We start from the raw sequence: 24,066 nt of genomic DNA on the forward strand, positions 1-24,066 counted from the left end.
TGGCCCAAGAGGCACACGGGCCAAGGACAGAGAACAGACAGTGAGACCCGTACGGGATCTGCCCGGAGACCACCAGCCAGAAGCCGGCTGGGCAAACACACGTGTGTTATGTTTGGCTCATCGGATGTTTTTACAATATTGTAAAATTAGTCACCAACATTTAAAAACCTGGAGACTTCATGTAAAAATCCAGATTTCTGACTTTTTAGAAGAGTGGGTACCTGGGCCGGTACTCCTGATGCCCCACCCCACCTGGAGCCGCGAGGATGCAAGCTTCCTCTGCTCCAGCATCTGCTCTGCGGTCCAGTCTGAAGGGGCAACTTGAACCCTGGACCAACAGATACCCAGGTCTCTCTGGCTCTTACATCTTCTTGCTCTATAACTCCGGGGCTCCCACTGCAGCCTCCGGGGTCAGGGCTGCAGCTAACACATCAGATGTCTGTGTGTGGCCCTCTGGGAGGGTACACTGCCAGGAGGACCCCTCCTCTGAAGGGCTGCAGCCCTGCCAGAGCCAATGAGCCCAGCACCAGCTGGTTTCAGGCCTGACTTGTTCCAGGGCCTGGTGTCTCTGAAAATGGTACGATCTCTTCCACTGTCCCGGGAAACCCTGTCCCAAGCAGCCATGACTCCCTCCCCACCCTCGACCCCCGAAGGTCCTCCTTCCTGCGACACTGCCCCAGGGGAGGGTACTCACAGATGCCGTAGTAGACGCCTGGCTCTGGCGTGGTGACGTCAGGGACAGGGGGACTGGGGGGCAGCTCTGGCTCCAGGCCCTGCACACGGGGTGGGGGAGAAGCAGAGGGAAGGGGTGATTCTAGTGATACCCATGCAGCTGGCTGGCCATTCTTCCAGCTACTGCTGCCCACCCTGTGCCCCAGGTAAGTCCCGGTGTCTTTTCCAGTGTTTTGTTTTCTGCCTTGGTGGGAGCCCCATGACTGGTAATACAGGTGGGCCCAGAAACCCTCCTGCATCTGATGTCTTTGCCTGAAGCTCTTACTGCTAGGGGAGGTGTTGGACACTAATCAGCTCGGGCAATCAGATTTTCTGGACCAGGGAAGGACTGTATCTAGTTTATCCAGTGAGCTGGAAGAAGGAGGGAGAGAGAGAGATTGGGAGGGAGGGATGGAGGGAAGGAGGAGAAAGAATTCAAACATACAGAACGGTTCTCAACCCTGGGGACTGTGCGTCTGCATTAAAAAAAAAATCTTTTGGCCGCTCCGCATGGCATGCAGGATCCTAGTTCCCCAACTAGGGATTGAACTCATGCCTCCTGCATTGGCAGCGTGGAGTCTTAACCACCGGACCGCCAGGGAAGTCCCCCTGCATCTGCATTTTTTAAACCTTCCCATGATGCCCATGGGCAGACAGATAAAGAACCCCTGGTCTATAGACAGAATAGGCCACCACACGCTGCTCCTTGATCTCCGTGTAATTGTAAACTTTTCTCATTAGATCTCTGCACTGTAAATCAGGGTAGAAGAGCCCATAGTTCTTCACAGATAGGAAAGTGTTAGCCACTCAGTCATTTCTGACTCTTTGCGACCCCATGGACTGTAGCCCACCAGGTTCCTCTGTCCATGGAATTCTCCAGGCAAGAATACTGGAGTGGGTAGCTATTCCCTTCTCCAGGAGATCTTCCTGATCTAGACAGGAAAGCTGAGATGCAAAGAGAGGTGAAGCCACTTGTCCGGATCTTAGAGTTTTAGTGGGGATAGTGTTTGGGTGCCCGATGACACCCTAATGACCCCTCAGTCCAGCCCCTTCAGGCCCCAGCCTGGCTATGGGGAGGAACAAGAGGAAGGCTGTCTGCCAGAAGTTGTCTTCTCACGCTGAGCAGCCTCAGGCCGCCGGGAACACTGCCGCCCTAAAGCCCACATGCCTTCTCTTGCCTTCCCCAATCCCCTGACCTCCCTGATCCTCCTAGGATACCCCCTGGTGGATGGACAGACCTGGACACCTAGGCAAGCCCCCTGCTAGGGGTGTGACCCTGACGTGGCCTCCCTGAGCTCACTGTCCTTATCGCCTAGGCAGAGAGAGTGATCCCTCTCTGCCCCTCCCAGGACTCGATTGGATCAGAGTCCCTGAGCAGGGACTTCACCATGTGGAAAATGGTGGGTGAGTGAAAGGCTTCAAGACCCTCTCTCAGTTGGAGGCCCACACAGCAAAGCCAGACCGCAGATATGTTTTGTGGCCCGCAGAAGGTTTGAAAATACTATGAATTGGTGGCCAACATTTTTTTCACTGGGGAGATTTTTCATAACAATCCAGATTCTGGCTTTCTTTGGAAGAATCAGGAAAATCACTGACGATGGGCTAGCTTGTCTGGTGAGGGGAGGACAGGGTCTTTCCTGGCCCCTTCCCCACGGCACACAGCGCTCTGCCGGCCCCTGCAGGTTGCAACCTGTGAACACGGTGTGATCAACAAGCCGTATCACTGCCCCGTCTTGGCTGTGACCTTCCTGTAGCTGAACCTTTTGTCCTTGGTTCCTGGTTGGTTGTTTCCACTCTTCTCCCCACCCTCTTTAACTACATCCTCTTTCTCCTATGGCCTCAAGAACATCCCCGGAGACCCTGGCATCTCTTCACCATGACCACTGGTCTTTGACTTGGGTTAACCCTTGTCCCGAAGGTCATCTTCCATTTTCGATAATTAGTCCATTAAAAGCAGACTTGGGACTTCTCTGGTGGTCCAGTGTCTAGCACTCTTCACTCCCAATGCAGGGGGCCCAGGTTCGATCCCTGGTTGGGGAACTAGATCACGCATGCAGCAACTAAGACCCGGTCTGGCCAAATAAACAAAATAAATAAATACCTGAAAAAAGAAAAGCACAGACTTGGTAGAGTCTTGCATTCAAGTTCGAGCCTTGTTACTCCCCAACAAGGTGTCCTTGGATAGGTCCCTTAGCCTGTCTGAGCCTTGGTTTCCTCAATAGGGATATTACTAATCATCTCTACTCCAAGGGCTGTGAGGAGGGTTAAATACCAAGACAAGTGCTCCACGACTGATCATGATATGTGCCCAAGAAGTGACTGGCAGGACCATCATTATTTTAATTCTCAAGTCCACCTATTAAAAGCATTTGCAGCCCTTCCATCAAAAACAACAGTGAGTGATCAAAATACAACCCAAAGCAAAAACTCCTCCGAGACTGCCAACCTCTAAATTACAGAGATGACACAGAACTGATTTCCCCTGCTTTGATTAAAATTTGAATACTTTCTTCACTTTGGTTAAAAAAAAATAATAATTAGCGAATGAAATACGATACACAGCACAAAAAATGAAGCAGAAAAATGGGAAATGTCAAAACAGGAGCGCCTGCAGCTTACGGGACATCCATCTTCATTCCTCCTGCTCTACTCTGAGTCAGGGGCAGAAATCTATCTGGGGTGCCGTCCCCGTTGCCCCCCACGCTGCTCCCCTCGCCACCAGTCCTACCCCGTCATCCGCCCACGAGCCAGCCTGGGTGTACGGCCTCTCCGGCCCCTGGCCATCGGCTGTGCTGGGCCTCCTCAGGGCCTCCTCACTCTGCAGGCTGCACAGGCTCTCCACGTCCAGGTCAAACGTCTCATCGGAACAGAAGATGGCCTCTAGAATGTCATCGTCGGTCGTGAATAAGATCGTGTCGCCAAAGTGCCCTGGAGCTGACAAGGGGACCCGGAAGACAGGAGAGTCAGCTCATCCCACATCCCAATGATGAGCAGATCAGGAACCAAAACCCATCAACCTTTGGGCTAGGAAAATCCCAACCCGCTAACAGGTCTTGATTTGAGTAACTGAGCCTTATTCTCCTTTACATCTTTGTAAATGGAATTCACGGATTCTAAGACCCATATTGGAGAAGGCAATGGCAAGCCACTCCAGTACTATTGCCTAGAAAATCCCATGGATGGAGGAGCCTGGTAGGTTGTAGTCCATGGGGTCGCTAAGGGTCGGACACGACTGAGTGACTTCACTTTCACTTTTTACTTTCACACATTGGAGAAGGAAATGGCAACCCACTCCAGTGTTCTTGCCTGGAGAATCCCAGGGACAGGGGAGCCTGGTGGGCTTCCGTCTATGGGGTCACACAGAGTCGGACACGACTGAAGTGACTTAGCAGCAGCAGCAAGACCCATATAGATTTAATGAAGGCACCTAATCTAGTGAGGGCAGCTTCCCTGGGGGCTCAGACAGTAAAGAATCTGCCTGCAGTGCGGGAGACCCGGGTTCCATCCCTGTGTTGGAAAGATTCCCTGGAGAAGGGCATGGCAACCCACTCGAGTACTCTTGCCTGGAGAATCCCATGGACAGAGGAGCCTGGCGGGCTATGGTCCAGGGGGTCCTAAAGAGGCGGACACAGCTGAGCGCCTTAGCACAATCTAATGAGGATCACTGTGATCTGTCACAAAATAAGGGATGTTGCAAAGGCACCGCTGAGGCACAGAAGCGGATCCTGCTGGAGCTCCACACAGATCTTTTGCTGGTCTTGTAGGGGGCCTTGCCTGGAAGGGTGTGGGAGTTATGTCCCCAACCAGGGAGCTGGGGGGGTGTTCCAAAGCCTTGCTGGTTTGCTGTAAGACAGGACAGATCCTGAAGTTTACACTCCCGAGCTCCCCTTGGAATTAGGCTGAGGCTGGGCTTCCCCTGAAAAAGCTTCCTTCCTAGCTTCTCTTCTGACCCTTCCACATCCTATACCCCTCCCTGCCCTATAGGTTCTCCCGAGAATACTTTCTCCATCAGTCACTTATGGAAGGAATCCCGTTGTCAGACTCAGGCCTTAGGAAGCTGAGCAAGGCTGGTACCCAGAGGAGGCATCTCAGTAAGGCCAGCTCTTGCACACTCCTCTGCAAAAGGCAAGGAGAGGGCTGGGTCTAGGAAAGCAGAGGGCTTTCTGTCACTAGCCAGCCACTAAGTTTAGTTTCTCCTCAGAGCCTCAGCGAGTAGCGGGTAGGGGCTTTGAGAACACTCTTACAGCCATACCGTACCTCCCGTCAGGGTTCCAGAGGCCTTGGCGATTTCTCCCTTAAAGATGCATTGCGTGTCTAACAGCATCGTGATGTCCTTCACGCCCCGGAAAGAATGGATCCGTGATTTATTGTAATTCCAGATCCTGATCAGGGCGACCTGGCAAGGCTGCACAAAGTCCATGGAGATGGTGTGGGACTTGCCCGGCGTGAAGGGGGCCAGCCAGACGTGCATGTCGTCCTGGGTCCTGTTTACCCCATCGATGAGGTTGCTGACCACGCGGGGGTCTCTCCCGTAGGCCGGTAAGATATTGATGTCCGGGGGGTCGGCTTGAATGTTTTTGATCCTCACCGGCTCCCCCTTGGAACTGAATATTTCTATCCCGTTGAGGCCAACATAGTGCCTGTCCCCCCACGTGGACTTGATGTCGATGACCAGGTGCTGTCCATAGGGCAGGACAGGGATTTTGAAGTCACCCTCATCGTCTGTCTCAGGGGAGCCATGGTCCTGCCCTTTCACGGGCTCCGGCTTCTCCTCCTTCCAGGGGGGCGGCTGGTCGCCCTGCCGGCTGCTTTTCTGCTGCTGTAGGAACTCGTCCAGGATGTCGCCCTGGAATTCCATGTTGGAGATGCGTCCCCGGTGGGAGCGGTCAAAGGCCGTGAGGGAGTCCCACGATTCATGCAAGGTGTGTTCCTGCTCGCTGTGCCACCGGGGCCGTGGCGGCATCCGACTGGACCAGGCGTCTTCTGGAAGGAAGGACACAGAAGGTGTGAAACTCCATTAGTGGTGCATGAGGCAGTGGGGACCCTTAAACATTTGTCTCATCTGGCGGCTCTCAGCTGGGTGGGGGTCACCCTCAGGGGCATATTCTAGAAACCATGGGTGTGTTTTTAAAAACTTTTTTATATTGGAGTATAGCCAATTCCCAGGTGGCGCTAGCGGTAAAGAGCCCGCCCAGAAGACATAAGAGATGAGGGTTCGACTTCTGGATCAGGAAGATCCCCTGGAGGAGGGCATGGCAACCCACTCTAGTATTCTTGCCTAGAGAATCCCCATGGACAGAGGAGCCTGGCGGCTACAGTCCATGAGTCGGACACAACTGAATTGACTTAGCATGGATGTGTAGCCAATTAACATGGGCTCAGTGGTAGAAAACCCACCTGCAATGCAGGAGACGTGGGTTTGATCCCTGGGTTGGGAAGATCCCTTGGAGAAGGAAACGGCAAACCACTCCAGTATGCTTGCCTGGAAAATCCCATGGAAAGAGGAACCTGGTGGGCTACTGTCCATGGGGTCGCAAAAAGTTGGACACAACTTAGCAATTAAACAACAACACAGCCAATTAACAATGTTGTGATAGTTCCAAATGAACCCCTAAGGGACTCAGCCATACATATACACATGTCCATTCTCCCCCAAACTCTGCTCCCATCCAGGCTGCCACATAACTTTGAGGAGAGTTCATTGCACTATACAGTAGGTCCTGGATGGTTATCCATTTTAAATATAGCAGTGTGTACCTGTTGACCCCAAATTCCCTATCTCTTCCCCCGATTCTTCACCAGCGGGTGGTGTGATGCTCTTGGCTGTCTCAGTGCCCGCTGGCCCTTGAAGGGCAGAGCCAGGGATGCGACTAGGAATGGTCTAGGCACAGAGTCTGGTCTCGTCTCAGGCACCATTCAGGTTGGTTAAAAAAAAAACTGTTTGTGGTCACCCGAGTCTGGAACCTTGTTGTTTTACAAAGAGACAAATATTTTTTCGATATACTTTGGATTTTCTAAATGCAACAACCACGCGAATCACGGAAATACTCCGTGGTTGTGGGAGAACCTTTGCCGGAAGTCATCTCATTTTAGAAACTCACCCGACCCAAAGCGGTGTGGCTGCCTGGGGCGTCTAAGTCAGCAACCCCAGGGTCTGCTCTGGGGGCTGTCACAGCCACGTGACCCTAACAGACTTTTACAGACTGCCGAGTGGCAGGTGGAAGGTTTGTGAAAGAATGTTACGTTGGGGGGTGGGGGGGAGCCAGATATGCCATTTCAGATGCGGCTTCTCGTGTGGGCAGCATGTCCCAACGTGTTAATATCATTCCTGGGTGGCAAGTAGGAAAGACTTGAACTTTCTTCTTTGACATCTTCTCTTCTAAGTTCCCTACGTGTATCATTTTTATAATCAAGGACAAAATTCTATTAAAAAAGCCAAACGACCCAGGTATACTACAAGGTAAGGAATTTACTTCTACTTGTGATGAAATTGATTCCAAGAGCCGAGTTTATGTCCGGAGCATGTGGAGAACAGGGGCCTGGCCCTCAGGGGGTGGCTCCGAAGGCCCTGCCCTCCTCCTTGTAGGATATTAAAGCCCAGGCGTGTGCATCCAGCAGTGGCCGGTCCCCCCAGCCAAGCCATGGCTAACTGACATCTAAGGGTGTCATTCTGGAAAAACAGCAGCTGACGACACTGGCATTCTGCTTTCTCTCCTTTCATCTCGTCCCGTGCCCTGCACTCCATTTTCTGCCTGTCTCCTAGGGGGCCTGACTCCATCAATTATCTCCTCTCTCCAGAATCTTCAATCATTCCTTCCCCACTGGCATCTCCCCTCTCTCTGCCTGCAGACATGCATAAATCTCTCCTACCTGAAAGAAAAAGGAAGCTGACCTGATCTCGTGGCTCCCTCCAACTGCCGTCCTATTTTCTCCCTCCTTTCATTGCAGACACTGAATCCTCATGACCACCACTCTCTCTTTGCCCCCTGTAACCCGGCTCCTCTGTGCAGAGCTGTGGCTTTTGACCAGCCCAAGCTCCACTTCTCCTTCTCGTCAGAACAAAAATCCCGATTTTTCTTTGGGTACCCCTTACTTTTAGGCCATGCAGCTTAGGTGAATGCTGACAGCATCTTTCTGAGCTGGGTTCATGAAAGGAACTGTGGGGAAGGAGAAGGCTCTCTTTAAATTGGTGCTGCTTCCTAAGAGGTGCTAGTGGTAAAGAATGGGCCTGCCGATGCAGGAGACATAAGAGACCCAGGTTCCCTCCCTGGGTTGGAAAGGTCCCCTGGAAGAGGGCATGGCAACCCACTCCAGTATTCTTGCTCAGAGAACGCCATGGACAGAGGAGCCTGGTGGACTAGAGTCCGTGGGGTCACAAAGAGTCGGATGTGACTGAAGCAACTTAGCATGCACGCATGCATGCTGAGCTGGTCGGATGGAGGGATGGAGTGGTCAGTGGCCATTGGCTACATTGTGGGGATGGGAGAGCGTGGCTGAGAACGAAGTGGATGGATGTGAACTGAGAGCTGGAGAGTCCTGATGACACTTATATGATCCTCTGGATCCAGCCATGCCTGAAGTCAAACCCCTGGTGGTTTTCTGTCCCTTGTATCCATAAGAGTCCTATAATTCCCACCACCCCTCCACTGAAGCAACTCTATCCAAGTACACAATGACTCCAAGCACACAATCTTTCTCGGTCCCCTGTTCCTGCTTGACGTCCCAGGCAAGGCAGGTGCCCTGTCCACCTGCTCAGGAGACATCTCTTCCTGGTTCGCCACTCTCCCCTGCCGACAGCGCCTCTCTCTGGGTCACAGCGCCCTCCGCCCCTCCCGGTGCTCTAACTCTGGCTGCACCAGAACGCCTCAGCCCCCTCCTGTCCTCCCCCAGCACTCCCTTCATCCAGCTCCTGGCTCCCGTGCAAGCCCCGCTCACTGTCATAAGCCAAGTTCTGGCCTCTCTCCCTGGGGTACCATGTTCCAATTTCCATGATCCCTTGGAACATCCAGACATGTCCACTCTGTCACTTCCAACTCCAGATATCTAAAGTGGAGTTGATCAAACCCTATAATTGGCATTATCCCTACTATACCGGTGATTCAGATGGCAAAGAATCTTCCTGCAAAGTGGGAGACCTGGCTTCAATCCCTGGGTCGGGAAGATCCCCTGGAGAAGGGAAAGGCAACCCACTTTACTATTCCTGCCTGGAGAATTCCACGGACAGAAGAGCCTGGCGGGCTACAGTCCATGGTGTCTCAAAGAGTCGGACACGACTGAGCAACTAACACTTTTCACTACGATACTAAGAATAAAGAAAATCTAACTCCTCACTGCGCCCCCAGGGCCCTGAGTGTGACCCCCCACCTCAGCTGACTTCTCCAGCCTCACTTCCCACCCTTCTCTCCATGAGCATCACCCTTCAGCCATGCCAGCCTTTCATTCCACGCACACAAGTCTCTCCTGGGCTCAGAGACTTTGTCCTCACAGTGCCCTTCTGCCAGGAACGCTCTTGCCCCAGAGACCCACTACACCGGCTCTTCTAGACACCCTCCTTCTGGAAGAGGCCTTCTCTGCCCTCTCCCCTGCTGCTTCCCAGGGCCTGGCACAGAACCGGTGCCTGGACGTGCTCCTAAGCGTATGTCAGTAAAGGGACAGGGGCTTGGCACCAATATCACGTCCCCCTGTACTCAGGGCTGGAGGCCGAGGGACCCCCCCTTCCACCTGTCAGTTCTCCTGCACCTCCTCACCACCTCCCACTTCTCATCTGTCATTAACAAGACCCCAGGAGTCCCTCCCATCCTTGCCTCCAGGCGCGAGGCTTAACATCTGGCACAAGGAACTTCCCATATGGATTGTCACCACCTCAGTTTATTGTGATTTGATATCCACTGACTGAAATGAATGGGCCGGGCTGGTCTTCAAGGTCATGGAAGGAGAAAGCACCGAAAGTCATGTGTGTCAGGGACTCAGCGTGCCTTTCTCTGCTGGGGTGTGCGAGAAAGGCAGGACTTGGCTTTCATCCCGTGTCTGCTTTCTGACCCACTCTCCCCTAGAGAGGTATGCTCTGGGTTTTAAAAGTGGAGAGGTGTAGGTTTCACCCTGGACCTCTCAGATGTGACAGCAGGCTGGGGCCAAGTTTCCCTCTGTTGGCGGCAGGACAGGCGACTTGTTAGTCCTTGGGATTCGGGCAACTGCTGGGATCAGTGCTTTGTCCTGTCCGTCAGCATTCCTCCCCACAGATCTGAACGCACAACAGAAATCTACTGCTTTCATCTGCAGTCAACACGGTTTGGGAGGGACCAAAATGAGATGATGGGACTAAAGGTTCAAAACTATTCCTTGGTGGAGATTAATATGAACGGCAAAGTTCTGAACTTCACTTTACACAAACCACTGGTACCACTATGAAGTGTGAGTTGCTCAGTCATGTCCGACTCTTTGCGACTGCATGGAGTGTAGCCCTCCAGTGTCCTCTGTCCAAGGGATTTTCCTGGCAAGAATACTGGAATGGGTAGCTTTTCCCTTCTCCAGGGGATCTTCCCAACCCAGGGATGGAACCCAGGTCTCCTGCATTGCAGGTGGATTCTTTACCAGCTGAGCCACGAGGGAAACCCTGAGGTAGGCACTAATTGCTACTAAAAGGGGAAGTGAAAAAGCACATAGTGAGATGCAACGGAGCCACATTTATTCTGGGCGAATAGCCATAGCTGACAGGACAACAAGTGGACGTCTGACCCAAGCCAACCAATCAGCTTCTGCCGTGAGTCTTAGGAATTGGGGTTTCCCTTGTGGCTCAGCTGGTAAAGAATCCACCTGTAATGCGGGAGACCTGGGTTCGATCCCTGGATTGGGAAGATCCCCTGGAGAAGGGAAAGGCTACCCATTCCTGTATTCTGGCCTAGAGAATTCCATGGACTGTATAGTCCACGGGGTTGCAAATCGGACATGACTGAGCAAATTTCACTTCACTTCACTCATGTCAGAGAGACAGACTGCAAGGCCACTTCCTGCTATTTGCACAGAGTTGAGAAAACTGATCTCAGGAGGAACACTGAGGGAAAATGGACCTGCAGAGAAGCAGAGGGAGGGCCCAGCAGCCCTGGAGAGCTTAGGAGAAGCATCCTCGGTCCCTGCTGGCTTTCTGGCTCCTCCTTTCAATCCCATGTGATGCTTCCTGTCTTTGCAGGGCCAGAGGCTTCTCAAATAACACCCCCTTGCTGCTCAAACTGGACTGATGAGATTTCATTCACCTGTAGCTAACTGAGCCCTGATAAAGACATTTCCAAAATGCAGATGTCCTTACAATGAGATACTTTGTTGGACAAAAGGATTTCCAGGCTCTGTCTTAGGATGACAGCAGGATTCCAGCCCCAGGGAGGAACTAGGGCACTCATTCATTCTACAAGCACTGTTGGAGGGCTCGACCCGAACCTTTCCTGAAGGGCATAGCTGTGGGATTTGGCTCTATGTAATGAGTAATTTAAAATTTCTAAGCAACTCTCCTTTTTAGCACGACCAGCTTAACAAGCATGAAATCTCAAGAGCTCAGTTCTTAATGTGTGTTGAGCCAAGCAGTGAAATGCCTGGAAGGAAATTAAAGTGAGACAAAGTCTTCTGATCGTGGACAAGTTAGAAAAATGCCCATCACCTCATAACTCCCAGCGGTTCTCTGGGTCTGTTTACCAGGAAGGCTTGGAATCGCCTAAGTCTTCTAGGGGCAGGTGGCTGATAACAGCAGGGCAAGCAGGGCACTGCAGGGTAGTAGCATGAAGCATGGATGTTGGAGCCGGGCTGTGTGTGATGTTCAGTCGCCTCAGTCATGTCTGACTCTGTGCCCCATGGACTGTAGCCCGCCAGGCTCCTCTGTCCGTGGAATTTTTCCAGCAAGAATACTGGAGTGGGTTGCCATGCCCTCCTCCAGGGGATCTTCCCGATCCAGGGATTGAACCTGAGTGTCCTGCGTCTCCTGCACTGCAGGCAGGTTCTTTACCGCTGAGCCACTGCGGAAGCCAGCAGGTCTGCCTGGGCTTAAATCCTGCTCCAACTCTTACTGGTTGTGTGACCTGGGGAAAATTACTTAAACCTCACGTTTTCTTTCCTTTTTATAATCATATAACTCAGGTGTATAGCATAGTGGTTCAATATCTGTATACACTAAAAAGTGATCACCACCATAAATCTAGCTCCCATCCGTTACCATAAAATTGACCTCCTTCTTCCATTTCAGCCACACTCCAATCACCTTCCACTCTGGCAACCACTAGTCTGCTTTCCATATCTGTGGATTTGTTTTTATTTTATTCTGTTCTATTAGAGTCTACATATGAGTGAGGTCATCAGTGTTTGTCTTTCTCTGTCTTATTTCACTTAGCATAATGCCCTCAAGGTCCACTCATGTTCGTTACATTGTACACACATTACTCCATGTATATATGTACCATATCGCATCTTTATTCGGTCAACGGACACTTAGGTTTTTTTTTTTTTTTTTCCGTATCTTGTCTCTTGTAAATAATGTTGCAATGAACATGGGGGTGCATGCTGCTGCTGCTGCTAAGTCACGTCAGTCGTGTTCGACTCTGTGTGACCCCATAGACGGAAGCCCACCAGGCTCCCCCGTCCCTGGGATTCTCCAGGCAAGAACACTGGAGTGGGTTGCCATTTCCTTCTCCAATGTGTGAAAGTAAAAAGTGAAAGCATACAGCTTTTCAAATTAGTCTTTTCATGTTCTTCAGATAAGGACCCAGAAGTGGCATAGCTGGGTCATATAGCAGTCTATTCTTAATATTTTAAGGAATCTCCATATTGTTTGCCACTGTGGCTCTACCAATTTACAATCTCACCAATGGTGTACAAGAATTCCCTTCTCTCTGCATCCTCTCTGACGTTAGTTATCTCTTGTCTTGTTGATAGTAGCCATCCTAACAGGTATGAGGAAGTATCTCCTTGTGGTTTTGATTTGCATTTCCCTGGTAATTACTGATACTGAGCATCTTTTCATGTACTTGTTGGTTATTTTATGTCTCCTTTGGAAAAATGTCTATTTAGGCCCTCTTCCCACTTTTAAACCTGCTTGTTGTTGTTTTGTTGTTGAGTTTGTATGAGTCCTTTATATATTATGGATATTAACCCCTTAAAACATATATGATTTGCAAATATCACCTCCCATTCAATAGGTTGCCTTTTCATTTTGATGATGGTTTCCTTTACTGTACATAAACTTTGTTGATTGATGTAGTCCCATTTATTTGTTTTCGCTTTTGTTTCTCTTTTGCTTGGAGTCAGAGCCACAAAAACATCTCTAAGGCTGGTGTCACTGAGATTACTGCCTGTATTTTCTTCTAGGAATTTTATGGTTCCAGGTCTTATAGTCAGGTCTTTAATCCATTTTGAGTTAATTTTTGTGTATGGTGTAACATAGTGGTCTAGTTCTATCCTTTTGCATGTGGCTGTCCAGTTTTCCCAACATTATTTATTGGAGAGACCGTCCTTTCTCCATTGTGTATCTTTAATCCTTTGTCACTGATTAATAGTCCATATAGGCATGGGTTTATTTCTGGGCTCTCAATTCTATTCCATTGATTTGTGTGTCTCCTTTTGTACCAGTATCATACTGTTTTGATTATTATAGCTTTGTAGTACAACTTAAAACTTAAATAGTTTTACTTGTAATATAACTTATAACTAGGGAGCATGATACTTCCAGCTTTGTTCTTTCTCAAGATGATTTTGACTATTTGGAATCTTTAGTGGTTCCATACACATTTTAGCATTATTTCTTCTAGTTCTTGAAATATGCCAGTGGAATTTTGATAAGGATTGTTACATTAAATCTATAGATTGCTTTGAGTAGTATGGACATTTTAAGAACATTAGTTCAAACCCATGAGCAAGGAATATCTTCCTTCTGTGTGTCTGTGTCTTCTTTAATTTCTTTCATCAGTGTCTTATAGTTTTCAGCATCTTTCACCTCCTTCATTAAATTTATTCTTAGGTATTTTGTCTTTTTTGATGGCCATTGTAAATGGGATTACGATTATTTTCTTTATTTCTCTTTCTGATCGTTTGTCATTAGTGTATAGAAATGTCACATGTTTCTGTATATTAGACTTTGCATCCTGCAATTTTACTGAATTCATTTATTAGTTATAGCAATTTTCTATAGAGTCTTCAGTGTTTTCTATTTCAATATGTAGTATCATGAAGACAGTTTTTATTTCTTCTGTTCTGACTTGGATGATTTTTTTCTTTTTCTTGCCTAATTGCTATGGCTAGGACTTCCAATGTTGAATGAAAGTGGTGAGAATGTGCATCCTTGTCTTGCTCCTAATCTCTTAGAGGAAATGCTTTCAGCTTTTCACCATTGAGTATAATGTTAGCTGTGAGCTTTTCATATATGGTCTTTATTATGTAGAGGTATGTTCCCTCTATACCAATCTTGTTGAGAATTTTTATCATAAGTAAATGCTGAATTTTGTCAAAAGCAATTTTTTTACATCGACTGAGATAATCATATGATTTTTATCCTTCATTCTGTTGTATCACATTGATTAATTTGTGGATATTGAATCATCTTTGCATCCCTGGAATTCAGTTCAGTTCAGTTCAGTTACTCAGTAGTGTCTGATTCTTTGCAACCCCATGGACTGAGGCACACCAGGCTTCCCTGTTCATTATCAACTTCCAGAGTTTGCTCAAACTCATGTCCATCGAGTCGGTGATGCCATCCAACCGTCTCATCCTCTGTCACCCCCTTCTCCTCCTGCCTTCAATCTTGCCCAGAATTAGAGTCTTTTATAATGAATCAGTTCTTTGAATCAAGTGGCCAAAGTACTGGAGTTTCAGCTTGAGCATCAGTCCTTCCAATCAATATTCAGGACTGATTTCCTTTAGGATGGACTAGTTGGATCTCCTTGTAGTCCAAGGGACTCTCAAGAGTCTTCTCCACACCACAGTTAAAAAGCATCAGTCCTTCGGTGCTCAGCTTTCTTTGTCTTACTTTCTCTCTCACATCCATACATGACTACTGGAAAAACCATAGCTTTGACTAGACGGATCTTTGTTGGCAAAGTAATGTCTCTGCTTTTTAATATGCTATCTAGGTTGGTTATAATTTTTCTTCCAAGCAGCAAATGCCTTTTAATTTCATGGCTGCAATCACCATCTGCAGTGATTTTGGACCCCCCCAAAATAAAGCCTCTCACTGTTTCCATTGTTTTCCTCTATTTCCCATGAAGTGATAGGACCAGATGCCATGATCTTCATTTTCTGAATGTTGTTTTAAGCCAACTTTTTCACTCTCATCTTTCACTTTCATCAACAGGCTCTTTAGTTCTTCTTTGCTTTCTGCCATAAGGGTGGTGTCATCTGTATATCTGAGGTTATTGATATTTCTCCTGGCAATCTCGATTCCACCTTGTGCTTCATCTAGCCTGGCATTTCACATGATAAACCCTGCATATAAGTTAAATAAGCAGGGTGACAATACACAACCTTGACGTACTCCTTTCCCAATTTGAAACCAGTCTGTTGTTCTATGTCCAGTACTAGCTGTTGCCTCTTGACCTGCATACATATTTCTCAGGAAGCAGGTAAAGTGGTCTGGTATTCCCATCTCTTTAAGAATTTTCCACGGTTTGTTGTGATCCACAAAATCCCACTTAGTCATGGTGTGTGAGCCTTTTAATGTACTGTTGGATTAGGTTTGCTAATATTTTGTTGAGAATTTCAGCATCTATATTCATCAGTGATACTGGGCTGTAATTTTCTTTCTTTCTTCCTTCCTTTCTTTCTTTTTTGGCGTACTTGTCTAGTTTTGCTATCAGGATAATGTTAACTTCATAAAATGTTTGAAAGTTTTCCCTCCTCTTCAGTTTTTTGAAAGTGTTTGAAAAGACCAGATATTAAATCTTCTTTGAATGTTTTATAGACTTCACCAGTGAAGTTATCTGGTCCTGGGATTTTGTTTGTTGGAAGATTTTTGATTACTGTTTCAATCTCCTTACTAGTAATTGGTCTATTTAACTCTTCTATTTCTTCATGACTCAGTCCTAGAAGACTGTTTGTTTCTAGTAATTTGTTCATTTCTTCTAGGTTGTCCAGTTTATGTGTATAATTGTTCATAGTAGTCTCTTATGATCTTTTGTATCTCTGTGGTATTAGTTGTAACTTCTCTTTCATTTCTGATTTTATTTGAGCTCTTTCTCTTTTTTTTCTTGGTTAGTCTAGCTAAAGGTTTCCCAACTTCATTTGTCTTTTCAAAGAATCAGCTCTTAGTTTCACTATTTTTCTATTTTATTTTAGTCTCTACTTCATTTATTTCTGCTCTGATCTTTATTATTTCCTTCATCTACTAAATTTGGGCTTCATTTGTTCTTCTTTCTCTAGTTCTTTTAGGCGTAACATTAGGTTGTTTATTGGGGATTTTTCTTACTTCTTGGGGCAAACCTGTAGTGCCATGAACTTCCCTCCTGGAACCACTTTTGCTATATCTCACAGACTTTGATGTGTCATATTTCTTTCTTTCTTTTTAACATTCTATTTATGTTGCCATGCACAGGTTTTCTCCAGTTGCAGTGTACAGACTTCTCAGGGCAGCAGCTTGTCTTGTTGCCAAGCACAGGCTCTAGGGAACATGGGCTCAGTAGCTGTGGCTCGAAGCACTAGAGTGCAGGCTCAGTAGTTGCATTGCACAGGCTAGTGTGTGTCTGTTTGGGTTCATCTGATTCAGAGTTCTCTGGGCTTCCTGGATCTGGATGTCTGCTTCCTTCCCCAGGGAAGTTTTCAGCCACTTTTCCTTCAAATAATTTTTCATGCCCTTTCTCTTCCTCTGGGAGCCTATAATATGAATGTTATTCTTCTTGATGTTCCAAAGCGCCCTTAAAATATCTTTATTCTTTAACATTCTTTTTTTCTTATGCTGCTCTGTCCCTGGGTGAGTTCTATTGCTTTGTCTTCCAGCCGGCTGATTTTGTTCTTCTATCTCATCCAATATGCTATTGAACCCCTCTAGTGTATTTCTCGGTTCAGTTATACTTTCTGTTTGATAATTTCTTACATTTTCTATCTCTTTGTTGAAGTTCTCACTGGGTTTGTTCATTCTTCTTCCAATTTCTGTGAGCATCATCTGACCATTATTTTGAACTTTTTACTAGGCAGATCATTATCTTTATTTTGTTTAGTTCTTTTTTGGTAGTTTTGTCTTGTTCTTTCGATAGGAATATATTCCTGTTTCCTCATTTTGCCTAATTCTCAGTGTTTGTTTCTAGATGTTAGGTAAATCAGCTACTTCTCTTGGCCTTGAAGGAGTGGCCTTATGTAAGAGATATCCTGCAGGGCTCAGAAATGCAATTCTGCCTGGTAACCAGAGCCAGGTGCCCAAGGGGTGTCCCCTTAAGGGTTGCATGCACGTTCTTGTTGTGGCGGGGTCATGGATGCTGCTATGCATTGGGGGCAGGGCTAACCCCTGGAAAGGCAGCAATGCTGGCCCGATGGCTGTTGGGTTCTAGTGGGCAGGGTTTATCACTTAGTCAGCTGTGAGGCCTGGCTGAGGTGCAGGGGTGGGTAGGGTTCTAAGTGGGGTGTGCCTACTGGTGCTCAGAGGGAGAATTCCAACATGAACACCCACAGGCACTGGGATCAGCAAAGGAGACTGAAATTGCAAAAACGGCTCCCTCTGGTTTCTCAGTTCCCAGGGAGCATCCAAAATGGCTCCAGCAGATGCTTTGAGATTAGTACGTGGGTCCCATTCACTTATGGGCCATGCACTTTTTAACCCAGTGTTTCTGTGCGGGTTTTCAGGTTGAGTGAATCTGTAAGTGAGCCCTTTAAAAGCTAGCTTTCCATCCTCTGCAGTTCTATAGTTTGGGGCGTATTCTTCATTGGTTTTCAAAACCAGATGTTTTGGGGGGCTCATCTCTCATGTGCCTAATGCTCAAATTCCTTAATCCCCAGAGAAAGTAACGGTACCTGTGTAATCCTCCCATCTGCAGACTGTCGTGGCTGGGGTGTGCTTTTTTTTCTTAATGAGATCATCTCTCTGCCTCCCTTACCCACCTTGATGCTGTCCTTTTACCCTTTCCTGTGGAGACTTTGTTCATCCAGCTTTCGGGTCCTTTTCAGGGGGAATTACTTCACATGCAATCGTAGTTTTGTTGTGTCCGTGGGAGGCAGTGAGCGGGATCTTCTTACGCCACCATTTTGAACCTTCCATCTTACCCTACTTTCTTACCTCTCAGTTTCTTGCTTTAATTCATTAGTTTATTTTTGGCTGCACTGGGCCTTCATTGCTGTGCATGGCTTTCTCTAGTGAACGGCGCATGAGGGATACTGTGGTTGCAGTGCACAGGCTTCTCACTGCAATGACGTCTTCTGCTGCGACTCGCAGGCTCTAGTAGTTTTGGCGCACAGGCTTAGTTGCCCTGTGACATGTGGAATCTTCCCAGAGCAGGACTGAACCCATGTCCTCTGCACTGGCGGGTGGATTCTTAACCACTGGACCACCAGGGAAATCCCCACATTTTCTTTATCTGTAAAATGGGGCTGGTATGAGAATTAAATGAGCCCGTTTGAGTAACATGCCCAGATGACAGCCTTGTTTACTGCAAACATGCCATGCATCTAGCCATTGCAATTCTTTCTTTTCATCATTTTTCCCACACACTGCAGGAGACCCACCATGAGTCAGGCATCGGGTCCCGGGATGTGTGTGTGCTAAATCATTTCAGTTGTGTCCAGCTCTTTGTGACACCCTGGAGTACAGCCCTCCAAGCTCCTCTGTCCATGCGATTCTCCAGGAAGAATACCAGAGTGGATTGCCATGCCCTCCTCCAGGGGATCTTCTCGATCCAGGGATTGAACCCGTGTCTCACTATGCCTCCGGCATTGGCAGGTGGGTTCTTCACCATTAGTGCTACCTAGGAAGCCCGAGGTCCCGGGGATCCCAGCACAAATAAGACATGGCCCCTGCCCCAAAAAGCTTGTTGGTCCTTTTCTTCCACTCTGCTCTCCTCCCTGAGACACAGTCTCAGGGTTAAGTCTTGGCGGGGTGGGAAGCACAATCTGTAAGGCTGGGGAGTCAGAAACAGAAGCTCTGCCTGGGAGAAGGGGGCCATCTCTCACCATGGAAAGGCACTCAAGAGTCTGAGGGAACTGCTCTGCCCTAAGTGACATCGAGGGTCTGAAAGAGACCACATTTCTGAGTGTAACTCTGGCTAAATGCAGACCTTTGGGGTCTGTCCACTAGACAAGAATAGTGCAGGTGCTAAATTCACTATTTATGTAATTCACTAAAAATATATGCATGGGCTTTGCATATAGCTATACCATCATCCCATGATGCTGCTGTTGCATTACAGAGTGGGGTTGCTGCTGCTGCTGACAACAATAATAAACAGCAGCAGCGAACATCTGCTGGGTATTCTTATGTGCCAGACTCAGTGCCAAATGCTGCCCGTGTATGATCTCATTTGATCCTCCCAGCTTCTACCCCACCATGAGTTGGGTATTATCTGCATCCTTCCAAATGAGGAAATGGAGGCTCCGAGGGATTTCAGAACTTGCCCACAGTTTGGGTTGGCAGTGGGGAACCAGGATAAACGTTTGATCTCAGGGCTTGTGCTTCCGTGTGGTACAGAGTGGGGATAAACCCAGAGGATCTCGAGGTGAGCCCGGCCTCGGCAGGTCCAGGAGCTTTGTGGACAATAAAGGTCGTAGAAGTTAGTGTTGAAACAACGGCCCCCACTTCCGGAGCGCATTCCACATGCCGGGCGCTGGTCACAATTTTGAAGCCATCATCTCATTCATTTCTCACAACACTGTCGGGGTGGGGGGGCAGTTGTGGGAGTTCATTCCCATTTCACAGATGAAGATGCTGAGGCTCAGAAAGCGCAAGTGTCCAGCTCTACAGGACCCAGGCTAGAAGTCTCAGGTCTACAAGCAGCAGAGTCTGAATTCAAGTGGTTTGGCTTGTGTTGTTCTGCTACATTCTGTCCTGGCAGCCAAATCTGAGTGCAAATATTCAGCAACCCAGACACTGGCATCTCCTTTCAGATCTCTTAGAGATAATCTACTGCAAAGTTCACAAAGCAGGTGAATCCTGCTAGCAGATGTGTATTTTTTTTTTTTGTCCCACACAGTGGTTTAAAAGTAATCTCCATCAGTGGCCAAAGTTGAAAAATAAGAATATTCTACAATTTTGATTTCTCTTGATAAAAGGAAAAGGGAGATCTGGCCCAAGGGCCTTGTATTTCTTTTTCTTTTAATATTTATTTATTTGGCTGCCTTCAGTTTTAGCTGCGTTATGTTGCAGCGCATGGGCTTAGTTGCTCTGTGTCATGTGGGATCTTAGTTCCCTGACCAGGAATCGAACCCATGTCCCTTGCATGGCAAGGCCGATTCTCAACCAATGGACCACCAGGGAAGCCCTGGGTCTGTATTTCTGAATGCCAAAAAGCCCCCTTTAGATGGGTTTGTGTTCTCCAGTTTGCCAGTCCTCACCATTCTCTATAGTACCTCCAACTTCCAGGCAAGAATCAATCGCTATTTATCATCACACTTGTATTATTTTCCTAACAGTACGGTTAAGAATAAAGTGAGGTAATTAGAGACCAAACGTCTCTATCAGAGGTTAGATAACAGACTAGATTGGAAAAGTCATGGTCGGCAAGAAAAATGGACAAAGGAATGTATCTTGGAGCTAGTGACAAATATGCCTGTGGGTTTCACAGGTGAAGTGTGCCTTGCCCACTTCACTCACTGCTACTACTCCTGTGGCCCCTGAGACAGGGAATCTGTGACCCTTGGTTGAAAAGAACCTTCTCGTTTTGCAGGTGGGGAAACTGAGGTCCAGGGAGTAATACAGCTTCATGCCAATTAGCGGCCCTGGCTCCAGTGAGATAGACCCATTGAGTCAGATGGATTCTGGAACTTACCTCTGCTGGCTGGCTGGCCGTCACCATGACTGAGGCTGATGGCGTCCCTCCTCAGGCCTCTCCTCCCGCTGGCAGGCTGCTCCCTGTGGGGGAGCTGGTTAAAGATGTCAAAGTCATCACCGTGGACTTTGGGGGTTGTCCTCTGAGCTCTCTCAGCGGCGATGACATTCCAGCTGTTCACCCGACCTTGCTCACGTCTGGGGCCTTTATCCCTGGCCTCGGACCCTCCAGGCCCCTCGCCGATGACATTGTCTGAAGGAAGCTCGTCTCTCCAGTCCAGTGGCTTTTCTGGACTCAGCCAGAGGGGTTTCAACTTTGGGCCTCCCGGCTTTCTGCCTTTCCCCACAGGAGAAGGTTGTAACCAGGATGGAGTTTTCCCTGGCGTTTCAGAGACTTTTCTGCCCGTGAGGTTTTCCAGCTGTTGGAGCAGCGAGAGTTCCTGGTCAGGAGGAGAGCACTCCACAGGGGGAAAGTAGGGAGGACCACTGGGCTCGCCACCCGTCGAGGATGGGGTGGCTAAAATGCTGAACTCCTCCTCTAACTGGGACAAACTGTCTTTCACGCCATTGGGAGAATTCATCCTTCCACCAAATAAATTTCCTTGTGAAGAAACCTTCACATCCTCTGCTGCTCCAGCTGGCTGCGAGTGACTGGCGTGGAGCTCCTCGTCCCCCTCGGTTCCAAGCATCTTGAGGACACCTCCACTTTCTTCCGAGATGGCAGCATCACTCTTTTCCATCCTTTCATCTTGCAGCCCCACCAGGATGCTCTGCGGGGCCTCGCCATCTCCTTTGTCTAACTTGCCATCAAAGATGAGTTTTTTGTTGACATAAAGCTTCACGTTCTTAGCCCCGATGTCAAAGTCCTAAAAACACAAAATTTCACAAAATGAAGGTGCGTGGCATTGCACTGATGTATCAAGTTGTGAAAGCAGCCGATGAGGGACTTCCCTGGTGGTCCACTGTTTAAGAAGCTGCCTGCCAATGCCAGGGTCATGCGTTTGATCCCTGATCTGGGAAGATTCCATATATGGTGGGGCAACTAAGCCCATGTGGAAAACGACTGAAGCCTGCCTGCCTAGAGCCTATGCTCCGCATCAAGGGAAGCTGCTGCAATGAGAAGCCCATGTACCACAACTAGAGAGTCACCGGCTCTGGCCACAACTAGAGAAAGTCCCCTGTGCATCAGTGAAAACCCAGGGCAGCCAAAAAAAAAAAAAAAATTAGCAGATGAAAAAGAGAAATGTGGGCTGCTAAAAACGTGAGCTTTCTGAGACCACAGCACTAGGGCTGTTAAATCTGTCTCATTTTGGTGCAAAGGGTTCCATACACTATAAATCAAAGGCCTTTCACAAAGAGGCCTCCGTCGCCATCTTCGTCATCATTACCTCCTGCTGGGACACGGGTAATAGCCTGCTAATTGGCCTTCCTGCTTCCTGTCTCTTGCTCCTTCATCCTCAGCTTCACATTGCCACCAGGGTTAATTTCGAACGAGAGCTGGATCTGGCCCCATCGGGTCCCTTTGTGAAATCCTTCATGTGTTTCGCCGCCTAGAGTTCCTTAAAGTACGGGTCCTAGGCTTCCTGCGCCAGAAAAGCTGGGCAGGCACATAAAATGCAGATGTCCTAGGTCCCAGGGAGTCCATATTTTGGGGGCTCTGAAAGCAGAGCCTGAGACAAGGAGTTGAGTGCAGGTAGCTTATGGGCAGCTGCTCCTTTGAGGGAGAGTCAGGTAGGGCAGGTGAGAATGCAAAAAGTTTTTCGGGCTGGTCACTGCTGTGGGCAACTGGGGCTCCCTCCAGCTAGGACACTGAGCGACCTGCAGAAAGAATCTCAGAAATGTCCCTCCAAAGGTGGGGGGTTGGACATTTATCCACTGACCCCCTTTCCTGCGGTTGACGGCTGCCCCAGTGGGCACTGATGCCCCACCACGTCCACAGGCTGAGCCCTCTGGTGGCTTTGGGGAAAGGACCCAAGCAGCAAGGCTAAGAGCCTGGAGGCACTGGGGGTGGTACCCAGTTGGCACGCCCAGGAACTGTCTCAACTCACTGTGGCTGCAGAGAGGAGCCCAGAGGATGCAGTGTGGGCATGTCACTTGTGACAGATAATCCGGATGGTTTCTTTGCACACAGAAGCTGAAGGATGCCAGGCACATGAGATGAACTCTGAACCCCTGGTAAAGAACCCGCCTGCAGTGCAGGAGACCTGGGTTCGATCCTGGGTTGGGAAGATCCCCTGGAGAAGGGAAAGGCTCCCCACTCCAGTATTCTGGCCTGGAGAATTCCATGGACTGTATAGTCCATGGGTCACAAAGAGTCGGACACGCCTGAGCGCCTTTCCCTTTCCCTTTCAGTATGACACAAAATGACCTCGCAAGAGGGTCCCTGCCTGGTCTTCTCTCTCCCCATCTCCTAGCTCATGTGCCCCACATCAGGCCACAACGCTTAACACTTAAAATCGAAACACATCTTCTACTACTGCCCTATTTGGTCATTCTTTTTTTATGCAAAAACAGTTTTAATAAACAGTGTTATTGAGGAATGTAATACCTACCTCATACAGTAAACTGGACATATTTAAAGTGTACAACTTAATGGAAAAGAAGATGTGCTAGAAGTATATACATATAATGGAATATTAGTCATAAAAAAGAATGAAGTAATGCCATTTCCAGCTACATGGGTGAACCTACAGAATATTATACTAAGTGAAGTAAGACAGAGAAAGACAAATATCATATGATATCACCTACATGTGGAATCTGAAAAAAACAGACACACATGAACTTATCTGCAAAACAGAAACAGACCCATAGACATAGGAAACAAACTTACATTTACCAAATGGGAAAGGAGCGACGGAAGGATAAATTCGGAGCTTGAGATTAGCAGATACACACAACTATATATAAAATAGATAACCAACAAGGATCTGCTTAAAGCACAGAGGACTGCATTCAATATTTTGTAATAACCTGTAAGTGAAAAGAATCTGAAAAAGGGTATAAACATAGATAATATTTTATATGTATATATATATATACATATTTGAACCACTGTGCTTTATACCTGAAACTAAAACAACACTGTAAATCAACTATACTTCAATTAAAAATAAATAGTAAAGCATACAACTTAGACAGCAAGGAGATCAAACCAGTCAATCCTAAAGGAAACCAACCCTGAATATTCATTGGAAGGACTGATGCTGAAGCTGAAGCTCCAATACTGGCCACCTGATGCGAAGAGCTGACTCACTGGAAAAGACCTGGATGCTGGGAAAGACTAAGGGCAGAGGATGAGATGGTTGGATGGCTTCATCCACTCAATGGACGTAAGTTTGAGCAAGATCAGGGAGATAGTGAAGGACAGGGAAGCCTGGAGTGCTACAGTCCATGGGGTCGCAAAGAGTCGGACACAGTGGAGC

General features: G+C 48.0%; 1 protein-coding gene across 5 annotated transcripts in view; it reads right to left on the reverse strand.

Annotated features, from left to right (window-relative positions):
* Positions 1 to 24,066, reverse strand: part of KATNIP (katanin interacting protein) — a 231,358-nt gene that overhangs the window by 28,065 nt on the left and 179,227 nt on the right. For 4 of the 5 annotated variants that reach the window (XM_088832876.1, XM_055409734.2, XM_055409737.2 and 1 more), the window contains 4 exons: positions 20,643 to 21,507; positions 4,969 to 5,694; positions 3,440 to 3,645; positions 695 to 773 (listed from right to left, as the gene is read on the reverse strand). In XM_088832876.1, coding sequence (XP_088689002.1) covers positions 695 to 773; positions 3,440 to 3,645; positions 4,969 to 5,694; positions 20,643 to 21,507 — 1,876 coding nt within the window. The remainder of the gene's footprint in view (positions 1 to 694; positions 774 to 3,439; positions 3,646 to 4,968; positions 5,695 to 20,642; positions 21,508 to 24,066) is intronic. The other variant, XM_088832877.1, reaches the window with a different exon arrangement.

Source organism: Moschus berezovskii, chromosome 27, assembly GCF_049115385.1.
Source record: "Moschus berezovskii isolate FMDL1 chromosome 27, NW_MosBer_1.0, whole genome shotgun sequence".
Taxonomy (NCBI): Eukaryota; Metazoa; Chordata; class Mammalia; order Artiodactyla; family Moschidae; genus Moschus; species Moschus berezovskii.